Source organism: Pecten maximus, chromosome 2 (assembly GCF_902652985.1).
Source record: "Pecten maximus chromosome 2, xPecMax1.1, whole genome shotgun sequence".
Classification (NCBI taxonomy): domain Eukaryota; kingdom Metazoa; phylum Mollusca; class Bivalvia; order Pectinida; family Pectinidae; genus Pecten; species Pecten maximus.
Window position 1 is genome coordinate 46,647,823 of NC_047016.1, and position 20,184 is coordinate 46,668,006.

The following is a 20,184-nucleotide window of genomic DNA, read 5'->3' on the forward strand; positions in this document are numbered from 1 at the left end:
CTACCACCGGGTGCGTGATAATTGAAGTGATGTAGGTAAACCAGGGCACGCTTATTGTGAATATTATATAAAAAAAAAAAAGTACACAATCTAATTTCTGCTCTTGCTTGTGTGTTGAATTAATCATATAATCTATATATATAACTGAACTAAACATATATAACGAGTGTAGTTTTCAATAGTAACTACGTACGGAGCCCCCGAAGGGACATATATGGTAATGCATGCAATTCGTGCGCACGGGATGCCATCCATTCACACGAGTTACAAATCAATGCAAACAGGATGTCATCCATGCACACGAGTTACCAATCAATGCGCACGTGATGCCATCCATGCACACGAGTAACCAATCAATGTGCACGGGATGCCATCCATGCACACGAGCTACCAATCAATGCGCGCGGGATGCCATCCATGCACACGAATTACCAATCAATGACAACATTGTTTTATTCTCATAAACATACAAAGTGTAGAGAATTGCATGCATACCGTGCGCATGAGTTGCAAGTGTTAATATTTCATCCTGTTCCTTATCAAACTTTTTGACATTGGTGTTACGTACAAAGATATATATATAGTTACTTATAGTAACTGTTTTTTCCCCGAGATATATATTATATGAATACTTAGTATATGTGAGAGACACTTGAAAATGCGGTTAGTATTAATAAATTTGCGTCGAAGGCAATGTTCTAATTTGGCCGATGTCGTGACCATCGTTCGAGATGAGGTGATTAGAATTGACTCTCATGTGGAACGCTATATAGAGGTGTCACATATATAAATACTACATATTTTGATGTCTATTGTATATTGTATTTTGATTGATGTTTTCATTATATTATATGATGTCATTATTATAACACTCGGCTTCATCAATATATTATTTGATATCAGCAAGATTAAAAAGTCGAGTGCACAGATTGGCAACTTGTCTCGAAAAATACTCCTCCTTCTGTAGTTAGTAGTTAACTAGTCAGCCAGCTATAGTTAGTTCTTTAATTATCTAGTTATAGTTGGTTAGGTACAGCTGTGGTTCCCGGAAAGCATTGCACTCAGAACTACCACGAACATTAGGAAAAACCAGATATCTATCGTGGTAATCCAAGATTTAACACAAAATGTAAGTACCAAACAGAAGGGCTTAGTGGAAAAAAACAGTGTGCGATCGGACATGTTAAACCTTTTATTGTCCGCTCGGAGAATCGAGCCCTGATCGTCTTGGTGAAAGTTGAGTGAACTGTCGATCCATGGCGCAAAAAATGTATACGCTGTGAGGCTATTTTACCGTGTTGAATTCTATGGACTCTGCACGATAATCTAACACACATATATGATTTGTTTCCATTAAAGTGTTTTATTATTGTGAAACGGTCTTTCGAAAGCTTTACGTTTGTCATATTTTATACAGAGAAACGTATTATTGACTTCAGTGTTTCCCTATTATCTAGGATGATATCACTTATTATGGGTTTAACAGTTTTGAGCCGGTTTTGTACAGCAAGATTTAAACATTCACCGCCTTCATCCAAGTTGATATGTAACAACGTCAACACAAATTGAAATGGACATCATCTGTCAATTAGTGCTGTTTCACGAACCAATCAAGGTCACAGAAAAGAACTTTTATTGAGCATGCGTGAAAATTGCACGGTTCATTTCTATAACGGTGTCGTGTGCACTAAAAAGTCGGCCATATTAAAAAGTTTTGAAGTGCAAGAATTTGGAGGAGAATCAGGATGAAATTGTGCTTTGAAAAATACCAAACAACGTTCCGAGACAACGGGAAATGGTGGTATAATCTATTTAAAACTAATTCAAGATAATGAAAGACGGTATTGTATCTTATTGCGAAATAATTCTTTGCGTTCAAATACAAATATAATTTTTCAAAACAACTCTTCGTCAGACTGAGATGCGCAGACTTTGTAGCATGTGTCATCCGATTCCAAACGAGTTCGTTTCACAGACTTTTATCCCGCCAATATCCAACATGTCGGCACATTGAGGTTCGTATCCAATGACAATGTCGTTTTACAATAGGGATGCATGTCTTGTGACTCAAACTTCACTTTGGGTATGTTGATGGCACTGACTACAATTCCATTGTATTTCATATTCATCAAAGCACTGGAGTTTTCAAAATTCTAAACAGTCTGTACAAAATAATATCCAAATAATGTTGTCAGAATAACGAATGCATTTTTTTTTTCATTGAAATAACTGAAACAGACTGTGTGTGCTAGTAATTAACTTCTTTGTATATTATTAGATAAATATTGATAAAACAGGAATTCAAATAAATTATCCAGCTGAGTGTCGAACCCCATTTTTGGTTTGTTACTTGAAAGTGTGCAAGTATATTCATTTGTCACAGATAATCCATTTCTTATGAATCTGATTTCAGAACTGGCGGGTGTCCGTTTCACTACTCGCAAATGATCAGATGCTTTAATGAGAGGACGAACATGCGGCGACCAAATAAAGGCAAACAACAAATTGGGTCTGGCTTTCTTGCGCTGAAAAAATGGTGTTGTTACTCACTCACTTGCGTGTTTGTTTTGAAATTGTTACATACGAGTTCGTTTCACAAGACTTTCATCCCGCCAATATCCAATATATGGACGCATTGCGGTTCGTATCCAATGATGTTATCGTTTTGCAATAGGGATGGATGTCTTGTGACTCTAATTTGATTTAGGTACGGTGATGTTACTTGCTGACGATTGACTACAACACTTAATGACAGGTTGGGGGCCTAATTCTATATCTGTGTGATATTAGAATTTTTCACATACATATGTACATGTATTTCTAAAAAGATGTTTCAGCTCTACCGCACAATAATGAGATATGTGTCCCTTTCATGATTTTGAAAGCCCATCTCCGTCATTTTTTTCATTGAACAGTTTTCTTTTTCTCTTAAAATCATTTTTCTTATTTTCACTTGTTTTAGATGTTTCTTTTTTTTCAGTCGATATTTTTTTCACATGGAGGACGATACCATGCAGGAGCACGAGTTCTTTGGCAAGACCAGTAACGTTAGCTACCAGTGACTTAAAAAACAACGACGAACAAACATGTAAAAATGGTTAAGTTGAGGAAAAAAAAAAGTACTTGTGTCAAAGTCGTCATTTAGACATCCACGAAGAAATCGATTTATTTCAAATCCTATATGTCCCGTTAAATGACCATAGCTGTTAATAGGGCGTTAATCAAAAACAGCAAATAATACGAAATCATACATTGTAGACCTGACATAAACGTTAACACGAAGTTCCTGTTTATGTTGTTTTTTCCGTTTTAGAATTTGAATGAACAACCGGTATTGTTGATATAAACATATTTTCAATATTAAGAAAGCGGCGAAGTCGTGTAAAAGTTGACAGCTCCTTTCCAAAATGTCCATCAATCTAAATCCTTATGCAAGATCATTATTGAGGAGGACTGTTATCTTTAGTGAATCAAAAGGTAGTCATATATCTGCCATTCAAGGAAGAATTTGTTTTTCCCTGGTGTTTTGAGAATGTATGTTAGTATGGCGTGCAGGTAGATTAGGTAGGTTAGGTAAGAAGGAAGGTAAGTATTTTATGTTTTCGTAGCCCCGGTAAAGATTCTGGATTTCTGGCTACTTCGAGTTCTATATTTTCAGGTATCTGCAAGTTATGTTGTCTTTTTTCCCCATCATCATCGTACTCTAACCACAGGCGTCTGCTTTGATATAGTAGGGGTATAGGACCTAATATTTTTTTTCTATCAATACTAACCAGAAGCAGACGCCTGTGGTGATACCGATGTGTATGTAGCACGTGACTTCTGTAAATGGTTAAGTTTCTTTCTTACGGGCATTGTTACAGTTTTGTTAGGGTTCAAAATTAATAAGACGTATTTCAAACCACTCTCGAATTTCCGTTAGATCACCGTTCAAAAGATCCGCCGACTCCACTTGGACATATAGAAACGTATCGTCGGCAAATAGTGTTATAGTGCAATTGATGCCTTGAACAATGTCTATGAAAAATCAAAAATAGTAATGGACATATGATTGATCCTTGGGAAATTCCTGTTGTGATGTATGCTAAATAGGATTGTTTACCATTGATAAGTAGAATGAGATCCAATTAAAAAGAATTCCTTTGTGCCATACTGGGACAAACGCCTTTCTGATATCACAGAAAACCATTCTGGCTTCTTAACCTTTATCCAAAGCAGAGAGAATGTTGTTAGAATTAAATACAGACTGATTTGTCGCGGAATCGTCGGATCTGAAGCCGGACTGACAGGGTGTTCATAAAGATTTATTAATTAGATAATTGTAGATTGTGTACACATATTCATAATTACACAGATCGTTCACTGACATAAGACGATAGTTACTTGAAATAGACGGATCTTCTTTTTTGAATACTGGCATTATAAAAGCATAAGGCCGTCAATAGTAGATTGTCAGGAGAAAAAGCAGGTGAAAGGTGTTGAACGCATTGGTTGCATCGAGATCGTCGTTTAAAATAGTGCTGTTGTCAGAAAATAAGACGAATGACACTTTTTTTTTAGAGTTAAGACATAAAAGAATTGAAATTTTCCATCATCCCTGAACACTAGTATTATTACTATAGTTGAGTTTATCACGGAGTTTGTTAAAATAATCTCGTTTGGATTTACGATTGGCGTTAATTAAACCAGTCATCTACTTTACCGGATTGCTTAGCAATTCGATGAAAATACTTGTTTACGGATCAGTTTCGTCATCGTGTTGTTAAACCATGCAGTAGGGTTACTTTTTACAGATAAAGTCTTATTAGGTAAACAATCTCTAGTCGTCTTAGTATAATGTCGGTAAGTAGGTCGGTCTGTACTTTTGTCTCATTATCTAAAGTGCTGTCCCAGTCGATTTTAGAAAGTTTGGTCTCCGTATTCGTCGTAGTTACCAAGGTCATATATAGCCAAATGCTACGTTTGAAACAGTGATTGAATGAGATACATTATAGACTAACATTTAAGCATTATTCACATTACATTCAGAAGTAGTCTTTTACACAGAGGATAGTAAACAACCGATTAACCTGGTGATGCGTGTATCTTAATTAGCTCCTTATTCGACTCATTTGAGAGCAGACTTGATAAACATTGGGCCGTTACGAACATTAAAAAAAATAAGACAATGGTGAAGATATATCTATTTATGGGATAATTTTGATAGTTGATGATCATGCGAAAGATTGTACAATTTACATGTAACGAAAGGAATCTTATTCCTTTTTTAAATGCTTATACCACTGACATGGAACTTGTAAATTAATCCACTCCAGAGGAAATTTTGTGTTCATCTTTTTTAAGGTTATATATATATAATATGAACTAATTGGGTAACGAAACTAGTTTTTTTTAAGTTGAAGTATCTAAGGGCAAATTTGTTGCAAATAAACTGGTTTAGGTTTGGGTTTATGGTTTAAACCTGGTTTTCAAAACGGTTTGTAAACTTAAACTGGTTTGCTCTTGAGAAACAAATGCGAAATTCTAGTTTTCAATATGGTGTCTATGGGAGAAAAAGCTTCAGAGCAGTATTTGAAACGTTAATACCTCCTGAACGCACAAAAATCCCCCGAATCCCAAATTATGTTGAAGACATACTTCCACAATTCAATGCAATGACAGGGAAACGCATGCAATTCTAGCAGACTTTCTTTCAAACACAAGGGAACACTGTCATACCAATGGGAAAACAATTATTAATATTTATAATTTATATTTTATTTGTCAAGTCAAATGACTCTACAAGCCATAACTGGCAAGTTTGGAGCACGTAGCGCACTTCAAGAGCACATTCTGCATGTGTGTTGACAACATTCGCCATCTTGTTTTCAGAAACGAAACCTTCCAAACCACAACCGGTGGTGGTTTGAATGGTTTAATAAACTAGTTTAGGTTTATCAGAAACAAATGAATGAACCGGTTTCAGTTTAAATGTGGTTTGAAACTGGTTTACTCAACAAATGGAAAGTTTACAGAACCGGTTCGAAACTAAAACTGGTTTTAGGAGAACAAATTCGCCCTAAGAAGTCCAAAGTTTAAACATAGACGTTTTGATGTCGAACTAGGTCCAAATGTGTTGAATTAGTTAAACGCCTTCTCACTGCGCTGGTGCAGGACTACAAAGTTAATTTGTTCAACTTTCAATGTCAGAGGGATCAAGCGACTCTTTTTTGCCTGAACACCATAATTCCAAGTGTTCAAGTTTGGTGGACTATACAATTTAAGTTCCACATGTATGAACTTAAAAAAGCAGCCTTGGTATCATAATTAATCATCCAAATAGTCTTCACTACCCATTTTTTGGCTCAGATCAAATTGAAATAATAAAAAAAAGAATGTTGGAAAACATTTTTTTTCATATTTTTCACAATTCCATCCGGGCCACACTACCTGAAATCAAAACTTTATTTTGATTATGTTGATACGAGTCAATGGTCCTCTATGATGGAAAATGAAGCGGGCATCCTGAAAACACGTGTTATATAGGCCTATCGTTAATTGTATATTTAGGAAGAGAGAGAAAGAAAAAATAACCCAAGAATGTAGGCCACTTCAGTATTAAAGGTGTGTACCTTTGATGTTTTTTCTCCCTGAATAATTCAGGTTAATTTATGAACGCGTGAAGGTAAAATCAAGAGGGTAGCCGAACGAACAGGACGCACTTGCTGTAATTTGATTGGCTGCCATCCAGGACGTGGCGAACTGATCAAGATGGCGGACACCGGTGTTAAACCTGACATCCGCTCAATAATGTGGAACCCAGGCGGCTGGCAAAGCCTACTAACCATCGTGATTTTATCTCTGGCATGGCTTGTTGGGTTCAGCTCGAGACTTTTTGCCGTCATTCGTTTTGAAAGCATCATCCACGAATTTGATCCATGGTAACGTATCTTCTTTTTACCGGTATTGGTGCAAAAATCGTCGTGATCTTCACCAGACACCACGCGTTGCTGCGTTTTCATGTCACATTCTAAACCACTCAATCCATATGCATGCTGATACAGCATTTGATAAATAATAGACAGGTGTTTTGGCAACTGATCAACTCGTAACGGATGAGACGCATCCCATCGACGAACCTGTTGCACTAAATCACGTTGTTAGCACCAGATGAGACGCATCCCATCGACGAACCTGTTGCACTAAATCACGTTGTTAGCACCAGCATACATGTATACATTTTATAATACGGGATTATAATGCCTCGTACAGCAGTGCATATTTTATCCAAACTATTCTAATTAACAATGTTGCAAGAATAGATCCGGAGGTAATGCTATCCGTTTTGATCCGACAAAGCAGTAATCGTTACTAATCATTAGGCACACCTGTTCAAAACTGACTGGCATTTTCATTAGTACTATTAATTGCTTAATGTGAATTGATTTTCCATCTAAAAATTGTCTAACGCACTCTAAAACAATCAATATAACGAATTTATAAGTTATCAATATGTTACTCTACTAGAAAGAAATTAGTTGCCATTGTAAATAAGCTATATGTGATGCAGTTTTAAATGCTTCAGTACCCAGATGGTTTGGTACCTGAGCAATATTTCGGTACATATGGTCAGGTGTTTTAGACTACTACTATAGAATTATTTCGGTATTCATTGAGAAAAAAAAAAATCACTAAAAAAAACAAATAGAGAATGTCACAAAAACCATACCACTATTTATAACACGTCATGTAGCATATTGACTATCAGCGCATGATGACAGAAAAAACTATATAATAAAAAACAGAAAAAAACCTTTATGATGGTTGTGCGAATAAACCCCAAACTTATTCCATTTCAGTAAAAACTATTATTATTGTAGTAAAATTGTAGGAATTATTTCCTCATTGGAGGGTGTTAACAAACCCAGTAAAGACTTAAAGCTATTTTTCACAATAACTTTTTCATTATTATATCGGTATAAGAAATGAAATATCCCTCTTTTTACATTAAGTATTATCATTTGAACTCATTTCATATTTGTTTTAATATCAATTAATTCAGTTGATTTTACAGAATGAAGTAAATATGCTTCTCTTATAACAGGAAGTAAAAATTTTTATAGGGTCTTCCTTGTACTGTGATCATTGACACTTATATGCTCCAGGGTGTGTACTGTACAGTAACACCACTTAATTAGTAGAGTAACCTTGAAAGCATTGCCCTTAAACTCTGGATTCCAGTTTTAGCAAGGTGTACATGTATGCCATGTTGCCCTGCAGGTATATCACAGGCCAGTACACATGGGCTAGTTCATAAATGATTGAGACTATCAATTGGTGATATTTTCGCTGTGTATATATGTAACACTTTTGAATTGGATGGTTTAAGTGGTGTAACAATTCACCAATGCATCAATGATTCATAGCATAGGGGTTACTGCTGATGCATTGTTTAATGGTCATTGATACTTATTAAAATGTAGTGGTTATCTCCCTTTACTCATGCAGAGTACACAAGCAAACATCTCCCAAAAGCTCGTCATACTCTAGATCTCCAGTATTATTTACTGGAAGTTGGTACATGTACAATCATAATAAGTTCACATAGTCTTGATCTATTTAACTAGGTTACTTTACATGCACACTAGATATATATACAATATTAGATCCTAATCCCTGAATATCTTTGTGTTGAAGTTTAGTTGTCAGTTATTAGGGATTCATTTTGCTTTTAATCAGATTGCCTATAAATATACATTGTGTATACCACTTGGGATCTGAAATATTTCCTTTCTTTCCTCACTGCTGTCTTTCTGTGCTTTGTTTTTCTCTATAGGTGTCTCCTTGACCCTCCCATGGCCCTGGCTGTTGCAAGGATGTTAAACCCCTAAAAACAAACAATTGCAAGCAAACCACTTTTGGTCGGATCAGAATGTACCTAATGTGCCAGTGTTAGCTATGTATTGGTGTACATGTGGTCCATCTCTCTGAATCTTTAAGTTACAGGATTTAGGGTTACCTTTTCGTTCATATGTTGTCAAATTGTCATAAAGTCAACATCACATAAAATTACTTGACTCATATAAGGTTACTACGACCTGCTACCCATGGAAGGTTTTATGATTAAGTTTCTTCGAATATCAGTTTGATGAAGACATGGGATAGCTGATACATGACTTGAAAGCGATAATCAACTTTTGGCTGTGATAATCTTTTATGTACACATTTATATTTGTATCATGGTGTCATTTGCAGCGCAGCATCCAAATAATTGCATCACTTAATTAATTTAGATGAATTATTGAACGGAAGTCACTCAGATTATGTTTGTTGTCAATATGAATGTGACCTGTCTGCATAAATAATCATGACATCTCTGGTAATGATAAAATACTACATTTTTTTCAGTAGACAAATTCAGAAATATATTTACTTTTATCTTTTTTCAAGTTACTGTTATAATGATAACAAGGGAAATTTGAAGGGAAGATGAAAATTAACTGAAAATTAAACAGAATTTTTTAATCAATTTGATGTCCATGTTATTAAATATTTAACAAATCAATATGTCTGTATAAAGTTGTGGTATGAGCTTGATATGTGATTGTGTTATTTTTAAGGTTCAACTATCGTTCCACCCATCATATGGTTGAAAATGGATTCTACAACTTCCTCAACTGGTTTGATGACCGGGCATGGTATCCACTTGGCAGGATTGTTGGGGGCACGGTAAAGGCTTAATTAATATCACATTATTCTTATTATTGTGCTCTACAATTAGGCAAAGTCAAAGTTGACTGCAAGTGACCAAGAACTCTCCTATTATGGTACAGTTGACTGGCATTTAGTGCCCCTGGCTGTTAATAGGACATTAAACAAAATAAACCAAAACCATAAGCATTTACTGCTTAGTCAGGTTTATATTGATTTTTGTATGATTTACGTTAACTTCACATATTGCAATGATATTGTTTAATACAGTGGACTCGGGAACCAATTCTATAAAAAAAAAAAAATGAGATTTATGTATTTACAGACAGTATCAGACACTGTGTAGGGTTTTTAAATTACAATGATAATGGGTATGTGCATGTTCATGTATAGCCATACAAATCTGATGAATAACATATTTAATCTTGCAATACCTTACCTAGTGCAACATAGATCTGAAAAAGAGACCTACATCAACCCCACCTTTACCCCAATTCCATCATCGCTGAATATGACAATAAATTAATTGTCAATATTGTCAATATTATAATGATGATCCTTATATTTCAGATTCTGTCATTATCTCTTACTACTCGGACTATTGTCAAGTATATATTGATTATTTACAGGTATATCCAGGTTTAATGGTTACTTCAGGAACGATACACTGGTTCCTGCGAGCTCTCAACATCCCGGTCCATATCCGAGATATATGTGTGTTTTTAGCGCCTATTTTTAGGTTAGTATTAATTATTTCATGAGCTTGTGTATCAGCATACTTCCATTCCGTTGCCAATTCATCCTTTGAATAGCTACTTGACAAAAAGTTCTAAAATGATTTTGATCTGAAACAGCAGTGAATAACCTATTGGGAACATATATATAAGGGAACAGGGTGAAAGAAGAGAAATGTTGGTACCATATTTATCCACAAATAAGCCCCTTCTTCAGTTTTTTTCAGAATCACCAGTTTTAAAATGGTCAGCTTAAAGTGGTTCACAAACAGGGGCACCCCAAATTTACATAAAAATGAACTGAACAGTTAGTTGAGGGAGCCTGTTTTCGGATAGATACTGTACTTTTTGAAATTTTATGCAAAGGCAGGGGGCTTATCTGAGGATAAATACAGTAAACTTTTACTCAGGGGGAGGCAGCTTATTGATGATAGATATGGTAAATTGTTTCACTAGGGGAGGGGTGGGGGCTTATTTTAGGATAAATACGGTAAAGTTTTACTCTGGGGGAGGCAGCTTATTGAGGATGGATATGGTAAACTGTTTCACTAGGGTAGGGGGGCTTATATTAGGATAAATACAGTAAAATTTTACACTAGTTAAAGGTACTTATTTGAGGATGAATATGGTAAATAATTCATTACTCTAGATTTTAACCTAATTTGGTCGGTAGCATCATTTGTTCAAGAAGATTCATTGTGGCAAAAAATTGTGTGATCCCTTTGCCTTTGGGGAGGGATAGTTCAATTATTAAATTGGACAAAAATGAAACATTTGGTGTGTACTACTAGTTTATATGAAGTAATATTTCTACAACTTGTGTATTTCAGTGGTTTGACATCGTTAGCTGTTTACTTTTTTACCAAAGAAATATGGAACACAGGTGCTGGTCTCTTTGCTGCCTGTTTCATAGCTATAGGTAAGTAATTTATATGTGGGAACAGAAACTGGAGGTGGAGTGTAAGGACTAATTATAAGTAATGTGAAGGGGTCACATTCAAAGACTACAAGTATATTGTAACTTAATTATGTAGCTACACTGGTACAGCATCAACTATCCTTCAAACCTCAATAGATCCTTTGGGTGTAAAGACTTGGTATTTACATGTAGCGAGTAGCTTCCCTGGGTAGAAATATGTAAGATGAAAAAAGCATCAAACAACCCTTGAAAGATAATAATTATCCTGAAGTTGTGATACTTGGCAAGAAGGTTGCTGGCATAAAGAAGCTTCTTGAAAGAAATAACTTGAGCTTGGCCTATGTCTGACAGTTATTTACTCACATATATTTTACAATTAATGCAAACACTGTGGTTTTCCAAAGTGTCTTTTTTGAAATTTAAATATGTTAAACATAGCAAGATATCCTTTTATTGGTTAACCTGAAAATGACCCTTGATTTCATTGGTTAACCTGAAGATGACCTATGATTTCATTGATTGACCTGAAGATGACCTATGATTTCATTGGTTAATTAACCTAAAGATGACCTATGATTTCATTGGTTAACCTGAAGATGATCCATGATTTTATTGGTTAACCTGAATATTACCATGATTTCATTGGTTAACCTGAAGGTGACACATGATTTCATTGCTTAACCTGAAAATGACCCTTGATTTCATTGGTTAACCTAAAGATGACATATGGTTTCATTGGTTAACCTAAAGATGACTCATGATTTCATTGGTTAACCTAAAGATGACCCATGATGTCTAGTGCTTTGTCATTCTTAAAGAATTATTTTCTTCTTAGGTAGAGGTTAATATTTTTCTATTTCAATTTTGGCAATGTAAAGAAAATTTCCGTAATGCATTCTCAGAAATAACTTGATATAAGGTAAAGGGGTTTAACATTAGCTTATACTGTATGATATTATTGTATGTTTCAGTCCCGGGATATATCAGCAGATCTGTAGCAGGCAGCTATGACAACGAGGGTATTGCCATTTTTGCATTAATGTTCACATACTATCTATGGGTAAGTATAGAAGTTTCTGCTAGTATCTATTGCTTCCATTTCAAACTGATGACTCTTTTTCTTACCATAATAATTTTGACAGGACATGTAACAGAACTTGTATATATATATTGTAGATTTCTGCAAGATGTCTGAAGATATCATTAAGTTTAAAATAATGAGAAAATATCCTGTCTATGCTTAATGTCCATGTTCTGTGGTTTAAGAATTCTTGTACCAGCAAACCACTGTTGTTTCAAATAATCCAGTAAATGTCTACAGTAACATAATCCGTTTGGGCTTCTTTTGTAGATAAAGTCAGTGAAGACTGGTTCTGTGATGTGGTCAATATTGACTGCCCTCTCCTACTTCTACATGGTAAGTGACCAGCCTTCCAGGGTAATGGTTAGATTGACAGTTAGTTTTCAAGGTGTTGCACAAAATTAAAATCATCAGATTGATTTCATGCAGTATGTTAAACAGTGACTCGCGTAGGGGTCTGTTATCATACAAGGAAATTGGGGATCAACAAATTCTGGAAAACTATATGGTCTCTGGTGCATTCTTCTATCTTATAAGCACATAATTTGACAGGAAATAAATAAATTTGTCATGTTGTTAAGTTTTTATTAAATACATCAATGAGTAGACCATATACAACAATATCAATTGTTTTCGCTCGGATCAGTTTTAACACAATATGTATCCAAGAATCAATGCATTTCAATTTTTGATCAGTAGCCAGATGCTGGCAAGGATAGTTATTATGCTTTTTGGGTTGACTGTCTGTATCTGCAGTATTATCTACAGGTGTTAGTCATGTGCCAATATGATTTGGACGAAATTCACAGTGGCAATATTACTACAGACCTGGCTATGTTTAAATGATTATGTCCATGCCAGACTGTGTAAGAACTTGGTTGATCATTAAGGCCCCATGTGCCTTTTGCAATGTTTTCAAATTTCTTATAATTTCTTTTTAACAAGAATACAATGTGTTTTACTTTGATTGTATATTCATTCAGGTTAGTGGTATATAAGCCCTTTAGGGCTCCTGTGTTATTTCTAGATGATATGAATATAAACAAATCTATCTATTAGAGACTTTTATTGATATAGTTTTGTTGCATGGTTTGTAGGTGTCAGCCTGGGGAGGCTATGTATTCATCATCAACCTTATTCCACTTCACGTGTTTGTACTTTTACTGATGGGCCGGTTCTCACGGCGTATTTTCATAGGTTTGTATATAATAATCATCAACCTTATTCCACTTCATGTTTTTGTACTTTTACTGATGGGCACTTCAGCTTGTCAGAATAAATTTTAACTGAGAAATATCCACTTCGGCATTTTGTGAAATGCTGTAATGTCCTGAGATCCCCATAAATTCATTCTCTAATGATATTAAAAACATACAGAATGTGGCACAAAAACATACAGAATGTGGCACATTTTGAATCAAAATTTAAAAAAAATATGATTATTTTCTGGAGATAAGACTTTTTTTATAACTGGAAGAATTTTGTGTTGTGAATGTGTTTTTTTCCCTTTTCAGCATATACAACATTTTACATTGTGGGGCTGCTTCTGTCCATGCAGATTCCCTTTGTAGGGTTTCAGCCAATCAAAACTAGCGAGCACATGGCCTCGGCTGGTACGTATGTTTTTGTGTAGATTGATGTGTAGTTTGGGAGGAGATGGATAAAAAATTTCACAATGATAATGTAAAAATCATTGAATCCTTATTATGCTGATCTAACCTTCAGGTATTTGTGAACTTATGCTGTGACATGCTGTCATTTTGGAGTTTTGTCATTTCATCAATTAAAAGTTGCATTAGATTCAGTTTCTCTGAAAGTATAAGTGCTATTATAATTGCAAACAATTTTGGTATATAACATGATCATATGGTGTACAACTAGTAGAATTATGAACATTCTTTCAAACAATTGCAGTTCTTAGATCAGCTTTTATACTCTTAGCAAATTTCCATTGAAAGCTGAGAGAAAAAGTGCCTATGTCTGTTTTTCCCTTTGACAGGTGTATTTGCACTACTGTATGCCTATGCCATCCTGAGGTATGTCCAGTCCTTCCTCACCAAGGCCGAATTTAAGATGTTCTTCTTCCTCTCTGCAACAGCAGCAGCTGGGATCATTTTCTTGGCTGTTGTTGGACTCACCTGGGCAGGTAGGTCAAGGTTGACTGTACAGATACATAAAAACTACCTTGAAACTTCTACAGCTATGCCTGTCAGTGTTAACCACAATAGGCACCTATAGATTGAAACTATATAGGTTATTTTAAACCAGAATTTCTGTTACCTACCCCCACTAAATAGAAAAATAATATAACAAATCCCATATTTTTGTTAATTTACAAGATACTATTACAATCAATGTAATATATTATAGGGAGTAAGTCAATATGAAGATTTACTATGAACACGTAACAAGATACTCTCAATTGTTGATATTAAAGGCATGTAACCTCCTTGAACTTCAGGAGACAACCTCAGGAGACAACCTCAGGAGACACATGTAATATTTGATGTTTGTAGAATATTGACCTCAGGAAACATACAATTTTCTTATGTTTTTGTTTCATATTTGAAGGTTACATCCACCCCTGGAGTGGGCGGTTCTATTCACTGTGGGACACTGGTTATGCCAAAATCCACATCCCCATCATTGCCTCTGTGTCCGAGCACCAGCCGACTACATGGGTGTCGTTCTTCTTCGACCTCCACATTCTAGCGTGTGCCTTCCCTGTAGGTGTGTGGTATTGTGTCAAACATGTCAACGATGAGAGAGTGTTTGTGGTGCTATATGCCATTTTTGCCAGCTACTTCGCTGGTGTGATGGTGCGGCTCATGCTCACACTCACTCCCATCGTGTGTGTCCTTGCTGCCATTGCCTTCTCCAAAACGTTTGAAATCTACCTGAAGGATGATGTGCCTAAAACAAGTGTCAAAGAGACCGAGAAGAAAACACTAGATAATAAAAACGATACATTATATGACAAGGTATGCTATTTATGATTGTTCACCAGGTAGTGGTAAATTGTCTTTGTAGTTTAGGGTGATTATTGGAAAAATATGATTTCATGACAGGTGACATGTTCAATCTCTGTTTTTAAGAAGTATTTGATCTAGAATGTTGAATGATCTATGTAGTTTTTCTGTTATATTTTATCCTGCATTTATAATTTAACTCTTTGCCTGCCGTGTAATGTAGTTATCCCCCTTTACCAGCCACTACTTGATATGTCAAAGTCATTTTCAAATTTCAAATTCAAAGTATGTATACTATATCCAAAGCTTGATATGACTGTCTGAGAAAATGTGATTGCTGAAAAATTGTCTGTGAAACCATTTACGCTTGGATATCTCATGGCCATGTGGTAAAGTGACTGAAAATGCCCTTTGGAAATTTTTATTATAAATCTGTGATCAACCTTGTGGTTATTTGTGACAGCTTACTTTGGTACAAAAACAGAAAAACACAAATGTTTTGAAAGTACACATATTCTTTGTCTTTTGTAGGTGGGTAAAACAAAGAAGGTGAAGGAGGAAAAGCCGAAGGACCAGGATGGACTTGGAATGAACGTAAAGACCATCATCGTGATCGCCCTACTCATGCTGCTCATGTTGTTTGCCGTGCACTGTACGTGGGTTACCAGCAGTGCCTATTCCAGCCCCAGCATTGTCCTGGCCTCCTATAATCATGACGGGTATGTTTTATCACACAAGCAGATTGTACTCTCAGCTATCTTAGCTTGGCTGTCCTGATGAATGTATAACTACACACATAGGTCATTATTAAAAAAAAAAATAATTCAGACCCTTATTTATTCATGACTCTTTTTGATGAATAAATTTCAAATTAATTGCTGCACAAGTGGTATTTTTCCATGTTTATATAAAATAAAAGTCTTTGAATCAAAGCTGTCAATAAATTACACCTTGTTATAGTTTTTTTTATCAGATATTAAATATTTTCCCCACTCTTCAGATTTTACTCTGATAAGTTGTCATATTATGATTCCTTAAAAAATCTATGGCTTATTGAGAATCAAATCTTAATGAAGACATTCCTGGTGTATTTTAGAGGCAGATTATTACATATTTTTCTCTTGTTTATTTATACAAATTTACTACTCTATGTGACTAGCAATAATCATGTTTCCTTTTGCATGTTTTCAGAAGCCGGACGATTTTGGATGACTTCCGTGAAGCTTATTACTGGCTGCGTCAGAACACCCACGACAAAGCTCGGATTATGTCGTGGTGGGACTACGGATATCAGATAGCAGGCATGGGAAATAGGACAACGCTCGTGGACAACAATACTTGGAACAACAGTCACATAGCACTGGTGATTACTACCTTCCTCATCATTTGTGATGTAGACCTTCAATGTTTATTAAACAGCAAAATTACTCAAAGTACAAACAAAAAAACCAAAAAAAAAACAGGAAAATTCAAGTCCATATATTTAGGCTAGTCTCCTTTCATCTGTGATCCATGTACCAAAATTAGTTATACTTTATCCATTTTGAGGATGATCAGGGAAACAAAATGTCTGAAAGGTGGCAATCTTTGATTTTGACAATTGTTTGTCATCTCTATTTCTCAGATTGGTCTCTGGATCTTCCCAAATTCCATGTCTATCTTTGTCTGTATGTAGTTGTAAATAAACATGTTTAAGAAGAAAAAAGAGACAAAGGCAGAAAAGGTCAACTTACATAGAACCAATGATATCCTACAAAGGTGTGTGCCAAGATCCATCGGAAATATCCTGATAATATGAAATGTATGCTGAACAGTAAAAGTGCAAAATGTCACAAAGAATTATAAATTAATGTAACATTTATCTTTATGGTTACGTTGACATGTTTTTTCTCTCTATGGTTTACTGAAGTTGCCGTCATAGAAAATTCTGTTGAACTCCTGATTCTCACTGTTTTAGGTTGGGAAAGCTATGTCCTCTACAGAGCCCGAAGCTTACAAGATCATGAGGGCGTTAGATGTTGACTACGTTCTTGTCATCTTTGGTGGAGTAATTGGGTACTCTGGGGACGATATCAACAAGTTTCTGTGGATGGTGAGGATTGCTGAGGGGGAGCACCCCAAGGACATCAAGGTAAATTGGACTGAAACTATGTTTTTTATGTTTATTACAAAGTAATTAGTAGATTGATATGCATATATTTGAATGTGTTGTCTCGTACACTATATACCAAGAAAACATTCCTTTTTTCCCATATAAAATTTGCGCTTACCTTGCAAGAACCTTATCATTTGTATAACGATAAATTTCTGTTCGCAGGAGTCTGATTACTTCACGCCACAAGGGGAGTTCCGTGTGGATTCAGCGGGATCCAAAATCTTGCTCAATTGTCTCATGTACAAGTTATCTTACTACCGATTTGGAGAGCTCCAGGTAAACCCACATGAACACTTTCCAAGGAATTAGTGAGGCAATTGTATTGTACCCAATATGGTTCAGGAAGTGGTGAAGTTACTATTGTACCCACTATACTTCAGGAAGGTTTAGAATTTGGGTTATACCAACTTTGACATGCAAGGGAATAAAATTTCCCAACAAAATCTTCTTTAGATAAGCTACAGGACAGTAACCAAATGATTACATATTAATGAATTTGGCAAGCCTTCTTCAAAGTACTTTGAAGTTAGAATAGTTGCATGAAAGCAATATAGACCCATTTGACCTCATTTAACTTACATTTGCGTTCTTTGGTGAAAATGAAAGAGAGGAATTCAAATTATAATCCTGTCATATAGGAAAAACATTTCAGCATTGTACATGAAGAAAAAATATTGATGGTATCCAGTATTAACTTTGATGCTTTGATCTAAATTGATGTCGTTTTTATTTGACCCTATATTCTATTTGTAGCTGGACTTCCGAAGTCCCGCAGGTTATGACAGGACCAGAGGAGTAGAGATCGGAAACAAAAACTTTGATCTGACACACATGGAGGAGGCCTATACCACGGAGCACTGGCTCGTCAGGATTTACAAGGTCAAGGATCTTGAGAATCGCGAGCGTGTGCTCAACCAACGAATGCCAAAAATCAAAACTAATAAGAAAAAACATTCCAAAAAGGTAAGCATGAAATATAATAAATTTGATAAATGGTTGGATTAGTATTGATTTAAACTGATATTGACATTGAAGTAAATCACTAGAAGTTCTTTAATTTGCAAAGTAGAATTACCGTTTTATTCCATTGAAATTCATGATTCAGTATAAATCTAATGATCATCGCAATATCTATGAAATAAGATTTTGAGGAAAAAAAATATGAAATGAAGATTTGAGATATAGTAAATGTACAGGTAGGTTTCCTTTTCAATTACTATGACCTCAAATTAATCTACAGTGAAAATGAAGCAGTTTTCACTTGCCAGTAATTTATGGTGTACATGAGAACCTGTGTAAATAGGTAACAACATGTCAGTGGTGCTGTTGTAATTGTCGTCACGTGTAGTGAATATTTTAACTTACTGTTACATGTAACACCTTTCAGAATTGTTAGAGACATGGTCTACAACTTGTGTGATTTATCTTTTCAGACCAGTAAAAGAAGGACAGGTTTTATAAAAAACAAACCAAAGGTGATAAAGGGCAAGAAACCAAAATCCAAGGGGAGGAAATGAGGAGAAAGAAATGAGGACGAAAATGTGTGGGAAGACTTTTGGAGTGTGTGTGTACGAAACGTACAAAACTTATACTGACAATAATAAAATTTTGTCATTACTTGTTGCTGAATCAAGAGGGGTAATCATTCATATCGTGATTATGTATAAAGTTTTGTTGGTGAAATCATTAAATATTTGTCATGTGACAAATCAAATTTTGTCATGTGACAAGGATTCACTTGACACAAATAATCAATTTACATATATAATTTGAGGAGAAATAAATTTAATTGTGATCATGTGAAAGGAAATCTATTTATGTGAATTTGGTGTCGGAAGAAATGTCCATGATATGATGGGCAAGGGAAGTAACTCGTATTGGATTAAGAGTTGGCAACACTTCTCTCATTGTTTCATGACGATGATGTTGTTCGGTTACAGATGTAGCGGTCTATGATTGGTCGAACTAAGATATCCCGAAATAATTGACAAGCTTCTTCATGTCATAGTTATTAGAATTTTCATGTGAAGAGTTTTAAAAAAGCCAATCCATGTATATCAGGAAAAAATATTATTCTAAAAAATGTTATGCATCATATCATTGGATGAAATAAATTCAGACATTTGTTGGTTTTATTGTCAAAATAGAATTCATACGCATTTAAAAAAAACTTTGGGAACTGTTGGAGAGGTATTGTACAGGTGTTGTATTGTTGTAGATGAGAATTTGTGTGATGTGAATGTGACTTCTCAGTACATTGATATGTGTTCTTTGTTTGTTTAGCTATTTAATTCCTTTATGTTGTTACACAGTCACCGGAAGAAGCCAATTTTCCACTATTTTTAATAGCTAATCATATATGTAATATATTAATTTGAAAGTAAAAAAAAGTGAAGAAAGAAAATGATTTGGTAGTTTGTGATGAAGTTATGGCTATTTATTTTTTGTTTTGAGGGATCATGTATAGAAATGGAACTGATGGGGTAAATTAGATTATTTAAACCTGTTCTATCCTGAAGGAAGTGTAAGTCAAATAACAATCGATGCATATCTTGTGTTTTTATCCCAGACACATCTTACAGTCATGTTAATGACATTTAATTTATTTCCAATTAAATTCTGTAAAATAGAGAAAG

The 20,184-nt window shown here is 35.1% G+C and overlaps 1 protein-coding gene across 1 annotated transcript; it reads left to right on the top strand.

Moving 5' to 3' along the window:
- Positions 1-6,157: 6,157 nt before the first annotated feature.
- On the top strand, positions 6,158-19,955 carry LOC117322288 (dolichyl-diphosphooligosaccharide--protein glycosyltransferase subunit STT3B-like). Its single transcript, XM_033877103.1, has 16 exons — positions 6,158-6,920; positions 9,600-9,708; positions 10,320-10,429; positions 11,255-11,343; positions 12,315-12,403; positions 12,695-12,760; positions 13,522-13,621; positions 13,939-14,037; positions 14,424-14,570; positions 14,996-15,405; positions 15,925-16,112; positions 16,585-16,756; positions 17,351-17,524; positions 17,711-17,824; positions 18,302-18,511; positions 18,982-19,955. The coding sequence occupies exons 1-16, from the start codon at positions 6,751-6,753 to the stop codon at positions 19,063-19,065; spliced, it is 2,331 nt and encodes a 776-aa protein (XP_033732994.1). The 5' UTR covers positions 6,158-6,750; the 3' UTR covers positions 19,066-19,955.
- The last annotated feature ends 229 nt before the right edge of the window (positions 19,956-20,184 follow it).

What these genes read in the sequence shown, in the direction of transcription:
- LOC117322288 (XM_033877103.1), top strand. Translation starts at nt 6,751, where the DNA reads ATGGCGGACACCGGTGTTAAACCTGACATCCGCTCAATAATGTGGAAC. An exon ending in ACGATACATTATATGACAAG is followed by an intron (nt 15,406 to 15,924) that starts GTATGCTATTTA and finishes TGTCTTTTGTAG; the next exon opens with GTGGGTAAAACAAAGAAGGT. An exon ending in AGCACCCCAAGGACATCAAG is followed by an intron (nt 17,525 to 17,710) that starts GTAAATTGGACT and finishes TTCTGTTCGCAG; the next exon opens with GAGTCTGATTACTTCACGCC.